The sequence below is a fragment of the Miscanthus floridulus genome, chromosome 11 (assembly GCF_019320115.1).
Source record: "Miscanthus floridulus cultivar M001 chromosome 11, ASM1932011v1, whole genome shotgun sequence".
NCBI classification, from domain to species: Eukaryota; Viridiplantae; Streptophyta; class Magnoliopsida; order Poales; family Poaceae; genus Miscanthus; species Miscanthus floridulus.
In genome coordinates, this window is record NC_089590.1 from 87,319,168 (window position 1) to 87,331,923 (window position 12,756).

A 12,756-nucleotide genomic window follows, 5' to 3' on the forward strand; every position below is an offset into this window, starting at 1 on the left:
CTTTGATAAATCCGGCTGCCAAAAGCCGTGTAACTTCTACCCTAATCACCTCCTTTTTGTCGCGAGCGAACCGTCGTAGCTTCTGCTTGATTGGTTTGGCCTTGCTGTTGACATTTAAGGAGTGCTCAATCAAGTTCCGAGGTACACCGGGCATGTCGGAAGGTTTCCATGCAAACACATCCACGTTGCCCCTCAAGAACCTGACGAGCGCGTCTTCCTATTTGGGATCCAGGTCGGCCCCGATGAGGGCCGTTTTGCTGGGATCGCCCTCAACCAGCTGGATCGTCTTGTGCTCCTTGGACCTGATGTTCTTGCGCGGAGCCTCGAGCTCTGGGATCTCCAGGTGATCGGCCGAGGTTTTCTTAGCATCGAGCATGGTCTCGACCATGCGAATAGAGAGGTCATGGGCCTCTGCTATTTTGAAGCTGTCGTCCTCGCAGGTATAAGCTGCGTATATGTTGCCCCTGAGGGTTAAAACTCCTTTCTCAGTAGGCATCTTGAGCACCAGATACCTGTAATGAGGTATGGCCATGAACTTGGTGAGCGACGGTCGACCAAGAATAGCATGGTAGGTGCCGTCGAAGTCAGCGACCATGAAGTTGACGTAGTCGGTGCGAAAGTGGTCCGAAGTCCCAAATTGCATAGGTAGCGTGATCTGCCCAAGAGGTGTGGAGCTCTGTCCGAGGAGAATACCCCAGAACTGTGCCTCGTACGGCTTCAGGTCCGCCTGGGCTATTTTCAGAGCGGGCAGGCTGTTCTTGAACAGTATATCAATGGAGCTGCCGCCGTCTATCAGTACCCTGTCGAATTGAACCTTGTTGATACAAGGATCGAGGACCAGGGGAAAACGCCCTGGCTCGGGTATGGCGGCCCATTGGTCCTTCCTGCTGAAGTAGATTTCACGGTGAGACCATGGAGGAAGCCGCGGATCGGTGAGAAGGTTGTCGGTGTTTGCCACGTTCAAGCAAGCGCGGGCGAGCAGCTTGCGCTCTCGTTTGGTCTCAATGGACACCTTGCCGCCGATGATGGTGTGCACGCGATCAGTCGGCTTGACGTATTTATGACACGAGTCTGCATCGTCGTCGTCGTTGTCCTCGTTGCGCTGTTCCCCCGTGTCGTTAAGCTTGTCGGACGTATCTAGAGCCTGTTGACGCGTGTAGATAGTCTTGAGGACGCGGCAATTCTCCATGGTGTGGTTCGACTTAGGATGGAGCTGGCAGGGCCCCTTCAATGCTTTGGCGTAATCGTCCTCGTAGTTACGACGTCCGCCGCCCTTTTTCACGGTATTGACCTCGCCGTCGTCTTCCCAAGCGCGCTTGCTCCTGTAATCGTCACGGCGGTTGCGCCGCTGATTACGTTGATCACGATGGTCGTGGGAGTCGTTGCGCTGGTTGCGGCGGTCAAAATTGTTGTTCCGACCACGATTGCCGCGGTAATCGTCGCGGTGTGGAGGGTGGTCGGAGCGTGGAACCCTTGCTGCTTCTTCAACGATTATCTTTTTAGCGTCGTCAGCGTCCGCGTATTTCTTAGCGGTGGCCAAAAGCGCTGTTACTGATTCGGGTCTCTTCCGGAGGAGCTTGTCTCTTAGGGCGTCGTGGAACCGGAGGCCGGTGACGAAAGCCTCGATTGCTTCGTTGTCGGAGATTGATGGGACCTTGATGCGCATCTCCGAGAAACGCCGAACGTACTCGTGCAGTGGTTCATCCTTCCGATCTCAGATCCATTGCAGATCGTACTTGTTGCCGGGTTGTTCACAAGTAGCGATGAAATTGTCGATGAAGGCCTGCCTGAGCTCCTGCCAAGAGTCAAAATAATTCGCTGGCAAGCTAACCAGCCATTGGTGACCTACATGACCAACAGCGACTGGGAAGTAGTTAGACATGACGTGCTCGTCAGCCATGGCTGAGCGGCACGCAGTTTCGTAGAGCATGACCCATAATTCAAGGTTTTCCTTGCCATCGTACTTCTGAAGTTTCTCGAGTTTGAAATTCTTGGGCCATATGACTTGGCGAAGGTGTGGAGTGAACTGCTTCAAACCCGGTGGGCCGTGGGCAGTGTCATATTCCATACGGCGATAGCTTTCATGGGATGCACGATCGTTGGCTCTCTGGTTGATGCGAGCGCGCAGATCACGTCCGACGAGGTAATGGCGGAGATCGTTATTGCCATCGCAGCGATCTCGATTGCCATCTGGATTAGCCCTGCGACCGTGGTTATCACGGCGATTGTCACGGTTATCTCGGTGGTTGTCACCTTGAACGTCATGGCGGTTATCCTCCCAGCGGCAGTTGTCGTCCCGACCACCATCATGACCCCCGTTTCTGCCTTGATGGTCGTCCGATGGGTCGTTATTGCGCGAGCCACGTTGGTTGAGTGGCTGTGAGCGACTTGAGTATTAGCGGCTGTGGCTTGATTCGACAGAAACGGATGGAGCCCGGGCTTGATTCATCTCTGCGGTCTAAGCCATAGTAGCTGTCAGATAAGCTTGTATGTCATCTCGGACTGCTTGGGTCTCGGGAGTGTTGGGCAACCGCTGCATTGTCGCCATGGCGACAGCTACGTTGGCGCTTGGGGTCTTGAAGACTTGTTTGTCCCCCACCCTATCGAAAGCATTGTTGAGGTCATGTGGTCGGAGCCTTATGCGTCATGCCTCCTGGTCTGCTTCAGCTTCGATTTGCCGGCGATTAAACTGGTCAATATTGCGTGCTTCGCATGCAGTCTTTTCTTGTTCTATTTCGCCAACTGCTGGCGGCTCGTCGTTGCTGACAACAAGGATCAAATCCCCTCGTCTTGGCGGGAAAGACGGAAATTGGGGGAAACCCGGGGCGTGGTCTGGTAGATCCAGATCGTATTTGACGCTTTCATCTTTGTGACGCTGAAGCTCGGTGTGGACAGATGCGTTGGATGCGATGCTGGATGAGGAGCTGGAGTCACCCTCTCGGACTGTGTGGACGGATCCTTCTTGATAATCTTCAATCCGGACCATGTTGACGATGTTGCATGGCTTCGGACGAGATCGGTGTATAGGACATAGATCCGAGTGGCGTCATAGGTTGTACGCGTAGCTGGAGGCAGTGTTTCGTAGGCCGTAGGGCTGGACCTGGTGGTTCTCCGTCGGGACTTCGTACTCGCAGAGTCGGAGGCCCGTCGTGAAGGCTGGCTGGCGACGAGCGGAGCGCCCCTCAAGAGTAGATACGACCACAAGATCTGTTTCGAGCCATGCAGGACGACTGGCCCGAGCTGGTCGGATAGATCTGTTGTGGGGAGCTGTTACCTGCTCATTAGGTTGGCTTTGAATCGTACTTACTAGGGCTAGGGTTTCAGCGAGTTTGATGCCGACCCGATCGATGGAGTCGAGCAGGTCGGTGTCGTTGATCTGCTTTCCTCTATAGCGGGGAAGCGGATGACGGGTTGTCGGCGTGGCTGTAGGCGTGGTCGGAGCCAGATGTACCGTGGTCGGAGCCAGATCCATCGTGGTCGGAGCCGTGTTCGTCGTGGTCGGAGCCGTGTTCACCGTGGTCGGAGCCGCGTTCACCGTGGTCGGAGCTGTAGCCGATGCAGGTGAAGTAGTCGTCGGCGCGGGTTGAATCCACGCCTCCTCCACGGTCATGGCGATGGAGACGTCAGGGCCGGTGGTCCAAGTGATCTGGCCGACGGTGAACATGAGGCCGTTGGGCGTAGCCATGGAGCCGGAGATGATGACCATCTTGTTTGCTTGGAGAGCAGTACGCACACCCCCTACCTGGCACGCCACTGTCGACGAAATATGGTCGGCAGTCTACTTAGGGGTATGCCCAAGGTAGTAGATTATCGGCAGACAGATGCACAAGCCCTAAACAAGACGGTAACGCAAGACAGACACGAGGTTTTATCCAGGTTCGGCCGCCAAGAAGGCGTAATACCTACGCCCTGCGTCTGATTTGTATTGCTGTATGTCAATGAGAGATGTTTTTTAGAGGGGTCCCCTACCCGCCTTATATAGTCCGGGGGGCAGGGTTACAGATCTGGAAACTAATCCTAGTCAGTTACAATTGCCATATGTGGCCGGATAAGGATTCCTATTCTAACCGACCAGGATCCTGCTTGGTCGCCAAATCCGTCTTGATTCCTTGTGCGGGACTCCGATCAGGTTAACTGGGCCGCACGTCGTCTTTCAGGTGGACTGGACCCATCGATCCGGGCCAGCCCAAGCTTAGCCGTAAGGGTATAGGGGTTAATACCCCCACACTTAGGTTTTCGGTAGCTTGAGTAACTTGTCGTTACTCACAATAGGTGATTATTATAGTTACTCTCATCTTAAAATGATGAAAGAAAAAATGGAGACAGGGAGGGATATGGTATGGGTATTGGTGGGTGTAACAGGTTGTGTCCCACGGCCAACGGGGCTTAGCTTGGTTACACTGTTTTTCCTGTCGTGTCGATTAAGGACCGTCTGTTGCTGTGGATGGTAGTCAGGTCATACACTTATTATTCTGAGCACATACTTGCTTATGTGAGCGGGAAGGCTCGTTACGCTCTTGTCGTGGGTTCTGACTCTTTTTGGACTGACTGATTGGAGGCGGGGAAAGGTGGAGGTCTAAGCATCATGTTGAGACCGAGTCTCAAGTGTGGGTCTTAGAGTCCAAGTTTGGACGGGGACTTGGATCCCATGGCAGGAGTGGAATGTGTTGGTCTTTGTTTGTGCCTGGGGTACAAACGAGGCGCCTGTTTTAGGGTACCCAGCTAGGATACATTGGTTCGCGAATCACCATTTTCGTGAGACGGTACGACTCGGCTATGGTCTAGCACCGTAGTAAGAACTGGAAGATGAAAGATGGTACAATAGTTCTGATTACTTAACCCTTGCTCAAAAGTAGAATATGTGCTTACCTAGAATGATTAGCTAATGAAGTAATCATGACTGCTAATAAAACTTGACTATAAGGATGAACTATTAGTAATGCTTTTCGCAAACAAAAAGAAAACAACAAATCCATATTGCCTATCATATCTTTGAGAGTCGGGAAACTATTTCCACTAGTCGGGTAAGTCTTGTGAGTACATTGTGTACTCAGAGTTTATTTTACCCCTGTTGTAGGGGCAGCTTGAGGAGTAGCTCTTGTGTGGAGAATTCTTCTGGCGGGCACAGCCGGATCCTTATATCGTTTTCACTAGATGTTTATTTTCATTCCGCTGTTTAATTATCACATTCTAAACTCTGGTATTGTAATAAATAATTTTCAAGAACTCTTATCGTATGAAATGGACTAAGCATTGTAAGTCGTACTCATTATTGGATTCTGGATAAAAAACATGGATTGTTTCGAGTTCTCCCTCGGGGTGTGCTCGACGGAACTGTCCGATGTAGCTCATTTTCGAGGTGCTTAGTGTCTGGTGAAAGATGAGCGCCTCCAAAAACGTGTTTTTTCGGACGGTTCTGTCACAAAGCTTACCCCGTTAAAATAAAATCGATTCATGTCACAAACTTTGCCTATTGTTACCACTAGTCCCTTGTGATTGAAATCACCACCCTTGATGACAAGCCCTCTCGACCTATGCCACTCGATTTTTGCAGTCCACCTATTGTGTCAACGGTAAAGAATTCTACCTACACCACATGCTCAAAGTTCTGTGGCAAGTCCATGCAGGCCATGTTTGTTTCGCTGAAATTTGGTTTATGCTGATACTAATATTGATGTTGATTTATTATGAGAAAAATATTATTTCTTCGCTGAAAAGTATGGTTAAAGTAGTATAAAAAACGGAGCGACAGCTTGCGTCGTAGGTCGCACAACATCGATGTAGACACGCACATGGCCTAGAAATCTCTTGGCTACGTATTTTCTGCCTAATGCATGCAGTTCTTGACAGTATAGTTTTTGAATTTAGTCATATATACCCTCCGTTCAAAAATAAGTGTCGCTATGATATTCGTGCTAGTCAATTTTTTTCTTAAGTCTAACTAGATTTATAAAAAAATATTATCAACATTTGTATCTTCAAATAAGTTTATCATGTAAAAATAGATTCAATGATCTATCTAGTGATGCTAATTATGTACTATAAATATTAATTTTTTTTATATATTTGGTCAAAGTTAAAAATATTTGACTCCTCATGAAATGAGAATGACACTTATTTTGGGACGAAGGGAGTACAATGTAAGATTGAGCTAAGCTCTAAAAAAAGAGCCATGAAAGGAAGAGGTATTTTTTCCAGGGCCATTCAGGTAGAAAGCTAAAAAAAAAACAGCTCTAGAGGGTGAGACGACTGACTGTATAGAACAGTACAACATAACTTCAGAGAACTCAACAAGTTTGGATTGGCAGTTTGGGCGCAACTACTAACCTATAATATGTTTCTATCTGCTAAAAAATCTAATACATTTCTATATGAAAACAACAGTTTCCCAAAAAAACAAAAAATAGCAATCCAAGAAAAGAAAAAGGAAAGAACTCAATAAGCCAATCAGCCCGTAACTATAAGATTTCGGTAAATGTCGGCCCAAAACCTCGTTTCGGCTCTACTTGCATTGAGATAGCAAGTGGGCCAAATTTAGCCCATTCACGAGGTGGTCGCGCGCGGTCGTCTCGCCGTTTTCTGCCGCACGCCAGACGCCAGCCAGCACGCGACGCGACCCGCTTGGCCGCATCGCATCCCCTTTCGTCTCGCCGGAGCCGCGGCGCCGCACCACCTCACCCTCACCTCACCGGCCCCGGGCCCAAATCCAACCCCGTCAAAATCCATTCGAAACCTCCCGATTCCCTCCACAAAATTTACAAAACCATAGGTCTCCCGCCACCCCATTCCGATCCCCATTTCCCCCAAATCCGCGACCCCGTTGCCCAGCCGCAGACGAGCGAAACCTAGCTCCCACGCCGCCGCCGGGATGGATTTCTCGGCTCCCTCATTCTCGCTGGGTTTCGACTGGGACGACGACGATGACCCCCCGTCCGGGAGAGACCGGAGCGAGCAGCCGCGCGGGTACGAGGCCCCCGACCCGCCGTCGTTCTCGTTAGGGATCGACGACGTCGTCGTGGAGGAGCCCCGCATTCGGGCGGGCGACCGCCAGAAGGGGCACGCGCGGGGGTCCACGGCGCCCGATCCGCCGTCGTTCTCGCTGGGCTTCGACGACGACGTCGTGGACGAGCCCCGCATTCGGGCGGGTGGCCGCCGGAAGGAGCACGCCCGGGGGTACACGGCGCCCGACCCGCCGTCGTTCTCGCTGGGCTTCGACGACGACGTCGTGGAGGAGCCCCGCATTCGGGCGGGTGGCCGCCGGAAGGAGCACGCTCGGGGGTACACGGCGCCCGATCCGCCGTCGTTCTCGCTGGGCTTCGACGACGAAGACGGCGATGGTGACATACTCGCTGCGGACCAGAGCCGCGAGCGGGCCCGGCCCCCGGTGGCGCCCGGAGCTCCCTCTTCGACCGGCGCTGCAGATGATGATGATAAGGAGGATGGCTTCGTCCTCGCCGGCGGCAGGCGGCCGGTCCGAGTGGAGCGTCACAGGCTAGACCCAGATCCCCTGCCGCCGCCGCGGCTGGAGACCAATCGGTTCGCGGCGCCCGATCCGCCGTCGTTCTCACTGGGCTTCGATGACGAAGACAGCTACGGTGACATCCTCGCTGCCGACCAGCGCCGCGAGCAGGCGCGGCCGCAGGCGGCGCTCGTAGCTCCCTCTTCGACCGGCACTGAAGATGACGATGATAAGGAGGATGACTTCGTCCTCGCCGGTGGCAAGCGGCCGGTCCGGGTGGGTCACGACACGATAGACACGGATCCCCTGCCACCGCCGGCGGAGACCAATCGGTTCAAGCGGCTGCGGAGGGGACCTGCTCCAGCCCATCCGGCGCCAACTCCCCAGGTGCTGCACTGTGAGGTGCCGTCTTCCTCCCTTATAATCAGCGACGACGACGACAACTCCCTAGCTGGCGGCCAGCACCACGAGCAACCGAAGACACAGGCCGCACCTCAGGTCCCCTCGTCGCTCAGTATCGAAGATGAGGACGGCGACTTCTTCCTCGCTGGTGACCGACAGCCAGAGCCGACACTGCCTGAAGTGACTCAACTCAAGAGGCTGCGGAAGGGCCCTGCGCCACCACATCTGGCGCCATCACCGCCTCCTCTGAAAGTGCCAGGACAACCCACGGTGGAAGCCTCTCCAGTAATGAGTGAAAATGGAGCAAGAACGGCGGTTGGGAGTTGGGAAGACGAGATCGAGGATTGGACAACAGACGAGGACCGACCAGTTCGAGGTGAGTGCCTGAGCGGTATGCTTATTTCAACTCTTAATATTTTGTATTCATTTCTCTTGTTGTGCTTATAACACTGCATTCAGTCATGCGGTTTGCCTATGGAGAAAATTGGGATTTTGCAATTATCAAACGTGGGCTTCGCTCGTTTGTTATCCCGCAAAAGAGATTCACTACTTTGCCATTATCAAACTTGGCACACCCGCTAGAATGCGCTGGGACTGAATTATTCCAAATTTTAATTATTCTTTTATTCTCTCCATACTTTCATTCCCGTTTTACCAACACATCAGGACTAGCTTCAACAATTGACTTGAAAAAATACTAGAAATTTCTTGTCTATAAGCTCTAGCTGCAGGATACATCTTAGAGAACACATCACCACCAAACTTTTTAATGAAGTTATTCATTAGATGTCTAAAGCACTCCCTATGTTCAGCCATTGGAAACACTTTCTTAACTGCATTTTCCAGACCTTTGCATGCATCTGAGGAAACAGCTAAAACAGGAAGATGTCCTATGGCCTTATGCAACTGAGTCATAGACCAAGTCCAGTTATCTGTTGTTTCACCATCTATGAAGCCAAAAGCAACTGGGTACATCCAGTTGTGACTATCTATACCACAAGCTGCAGCTAAATGACCATTCCATCTACCATTGAGTGCAGTAGAGTCTATGCTAAGGTATGGCCTGCATCCCTCTAAGAAACCTTCAATGCAAGGTTTTAGTGCACACAAAAAAAAAATCTATGGAAATCGAACTTGCCCTCTACCTCCTTAATGCCAATCTCAATAACACTACCTGGTGACCTCTTGAGGACCTCTGCCCTCCAATTGAATAGCAGCTGAAAGCTCTCTTCCCATTTGCCATACAATTCTCTCAAAGCAATTTTCCTACCCTTCCAAACAGTGTCATAACGAATTTGACACTTCTGCTCATCCTGTAAAGTGGTTTGCAGTTCCTTAGTGCTCATAGTTGTTTTCTTTCTAAGGTGATGTATTGCCTTTGTAACAACCCAGGCACTGGTTGGTGTGGTAGTCTTCCTCCTAGCACTTGATGTACATGTGTGATCACTGATAAGGCAATAACCTTTGTCACCTGCAGAAAAAAATAATTAGTGAATGCGAACAATATCGAAGGACAAAATACATTGGTAGGCTCAAGTTATTGAAGGAAAAAAATAACGGAGCACAAAATCCAAGTTAGTACCATTACGGTGCTCCCATCAGGCTGCCTACGCCCAACAAGATGCCAAGGGCAATCTTTTGCTTTGCAATCAGTATTGTATCTAGATGGGTCTGTTTTGATAATGTGTGGTTCAAACTCTTCATTTATAGCAGATTGTCTCAGCCAATCTAAACTCCTTCATGTTAGGGTGCACTGTGCCAAGATCCATACTAGGGTGATTTGGGTCATGAACCACAGTCCTCTCCCCTGGTAAATAGTCATCAACAACAATGTCTGCCCCAGTTGTATCAACTTCCCAAGTATTGCCATTCTGTTCAGCACAACCTTTCTTGGCTGCCTCCCTTGCCTTATCAGCCTCCTCATCCTTAGCCCTAAACCCCAACAATTCATACATCACCTCAGCATCAACAATCTCTATTATTCCCTCTTCATCTTGACTTTCTTCAATGCGCAGCGTATCCCAATCAACAAGGGGTGCAGCTGCTGTGCAGGAGGTTCTACCACTGCTAAGCTAAGCTCAGGCTCTCCATCGAGCCCAGTAGAGAAAAAATGTGGCACAGTTAGATTAGCACCACATCTACACTAATCGTGCCTAGTCTCTTTCAAGTCAATTGTTGAAGCTAGTCCTGATGTGTTGGTAAAACGGGAATGAAAGTATGGAGAGAATAAAAGAATAATTAAAATTTGGAATAATTCAGTCCCAGGGCATTCTACCGGGTGTGCCAAGTTTGGTAATGTCAAGTAGCGAATCCCTTTTGCTGGATGGCAAACGAGCGAAGCTCACGTTTGATAATGCCAAAATCCCAATTTTCTCTTGCCTATGTATCCTTGTTATTTTGTCTTCTGCAAAAATTCCCATGACTGGTCTATTGTGGACTTAGTCTGTAGCTGGTTGTATTGTTACAATCTTTAAGGACATTTTGATTTTTGTGTGTAGAACATCATTGGGTTTTCATCTTTACTTGCAGATGTGCCACCATCTGTTGGTAGTTGCAGCACTTCCAGCAACTCAAAATTCTCTCTGCTTAATCATGGTGTCCTTATGACTCAGTCAGCAACCAAAGCAAATAGATCAAAATTTACACAAACACCAAATACTTCTGCTTCAATATCTTTGGAAGAAAGCTGCACAAAGAAACTTCTTCCTAAGATAACAGTAAGCCCGATGAGGAAAATCTATTTGCTTGATTCTGACACTGATGCAGATGATGACCACAATCAAAATAAAGCAAAGACTCTGCAGCAAAACACGAAGCCCCAAGGGAGAAGTACTGTGCTGAAGAGTGCAGCTACGATGAATGACAATTGGGCAACACCTGCCTTGGACGAGTTCTGCAATGAATACTTCAAATCTCCAAAAGATGCAGAGTTTTCTCAGCAGAAAGAAGGCAACACTTCTCAGCCTAAGAACTCTGGGCATTTCCAGCAACAAATGTCTTCAAGTGGAGCTGAACTAGATGATGGTCCTCCTGCTATGCATTATCTGTTCCACCCTGACCCAAGGGTGGGTAATTTATTCCGGAACAGGCTGCAACATTTTGTTCCCATTGGGGCAGGAAGTACCAGAGGAAATGAGCAAAACAGAGCAGAAAGTCTCAGAAGGTGCACATCATGGTCATTGCTTTTTAATCATTCCAGTAATGCCATTTGCTAATTCGTTCAAACTCTTTCATTATCTCAATGCAGGAGGTTCAGTTCAAGTGCAGCTGCTAACGATGACTGGGTGACTCCTGGGAGAATCTCAGTTCCAACTGATGCTAGCAAAAGAAGGGTGCATGCCAGTGGATCCCATTTGGGCTCTGGCCATTGGTTTACTGACGACAGTGGGAGGAAGGTATGGCTATACTTCCAAAGTTTCAGTTCACTTGTTTTTAAAACCTTTAGATAATAGAAATTGTTTGGTCATTTTGTGCTTCTTCAGTAGGGATTATTCGTTTATCCCCTACTTGAAGAAAACGTATTCAATCATAGTTTTGCTTCGTTGTACTTGTGCTACAGGTTTATGTCTCAAAAAATGGGCAAGAGTTGACTGGCCGCAATGCCTATCGACAATATCGAAAGGTATTGTGATGCTTATCTTTTCCTGTGATTTGTGCTTTTATTCATGTTGACAAACTGGTACTAGGTAATGGACTTACTGAAATTTAAATATCCCATGCTTACAATTATGTTTATGTTACCTGCAATGATGTGTTCGATTAGGGATTTGAATTATTAAGAATGCACTTAGCATGATTGTATCCATCATTTGTAGCTAGCATTGCTATTTCTGTATGACCATTACCTCAACCTAACTTTCTTAGGATCTTTTAAAAATTGATGATGACAGAAACTGATGGTCTTTGAGAGTATAAAAATTGATGACAGAACTGATGGTCTTTGAGAGTATAAAAATAGATGACAGGACTGATGGTCTTTGACAGAACTGATGTTTCTTTCACTGCTTACTGGTAACACGTCTCAATGTGCCTTACAGGAAAGTGGCAGGGGATTCGGCAGGAAGAAAGGTTCATCTGGAACCAAACGAGGTGCTGCTAAAGTAAAAACCGAAACTGTGGCCAAACGAGGCACGAGTAGGGCAAAAAGGAAGCGGTGACTGCCTGCCCAGCTTCACATTGGGCAGGATTCTGTAGCTAGTTTTTCACCTCACGTACTTCACTTGACAGCCGATTTGTTGATAGAACCATATGAATACATAATAAGCCTCAATATCTCTCGGTTTTCCTTTTATATTTTTATATCAGGAGGCACACGCATACATCAGTAGTACATGGTTCTATCGTGTGTTTGTAAATACTTTTTTGCTCTTACTGTATTCTGTTTTTTTTTTGTGCCAAGGATCCATGTGCAAAAGGCTGGTATACTCCCACTGGATGTACTATAAACAATTATTGCTGGTTGATTTCTGGGCTGGTTTGGGCTGGCTGGTGTTGGTTTGTTGTGAGAGGAAAACACTGTTGTCTGGTTGGTTTAGGCTGGCTGAAACCAACAAGCGAATAGGCCGATTTTGAAGTGTTAGCGTGGGATGAGCAGTGTAGATATTTTATGTCCTGTCGGCTTACGGATGGCCGATAGGACCCTGTCCTGCGCCAATCGGCCCGATATCACTGTCCAGTCATGTCTGGCCTGGTTGGGGTCCAGTCCTGTCTGCCCTCGCTGATAGAGATACTATATTTACCATTCTTACGATTCAGATGTTATATTAGTAATTATTTATTTAAAAAATATTATTTTTAAAAAATCTATTACAGAGGCTTTGGACAAACAGTGTCTCCAAGGGTACGTAAAAGACAAACAGTGGTTGAGGCTTTTATTAGAGGGCACCTCATCTCAA

The 12,756-nt window shown here is 48.8% G+C and overlaps 1 protein-coding gene across 1 annotated transcript; it reads left to right on the forward strand.

The window, feature by feature from the left end:
* The first annotated feature begins 6,637 nt into the window (after window positions 1–6,637).
* Window positions 6,638–12,275, forward strand: LOC136494081 (uncharacterized). The gene is made up of 5 exons (XM_066490226.1): window positions 6,638–8,237; window positions 10,391–11,024; window positions 11,109–11,256; window positions 11,421–11,483; window positions 11,899–12,275. The coding sequence occupies exons 1-5, from the start codon at window positions 6,869–6,871 to the stop codon at window positions 12,016–12,018; spliced, it is 2,334 nt and encodes a 777-aa protein (XP_066346323.1). The 5' UTR covers window positions 6,638–6,868; the 3' UTR covers window positions 12,019–12,275.
* Window positions 12,276–12,756: the final 481 nt, after the last annotated feature.

Excerpts from the sequence above, each read along its gene's own strand:
- LOC136494081 (XM_066490226.1), top strand. The coding sequence starts at position 6,869 with ATGGATTTCTCGGCTCCCTCATTCTCGCTGGGTTTCGACTGGGACGAC. Across the intron at positions 8,238-10,390 it reads CGAGGACCGACCAGTTCGAG|ATGTGCCACCATCTGTTGGT; the intron begins GTGAGTGCCTGA and ends CTTTACTTGCAG. Across the intron at positions 11,484-11,898 it reads CCTATCGACAATATCGAAAG|GAAAGTGGCAGGGGATTCGG; the intron begins GTATTGTGATGC and ends TGTGCCTTACAG.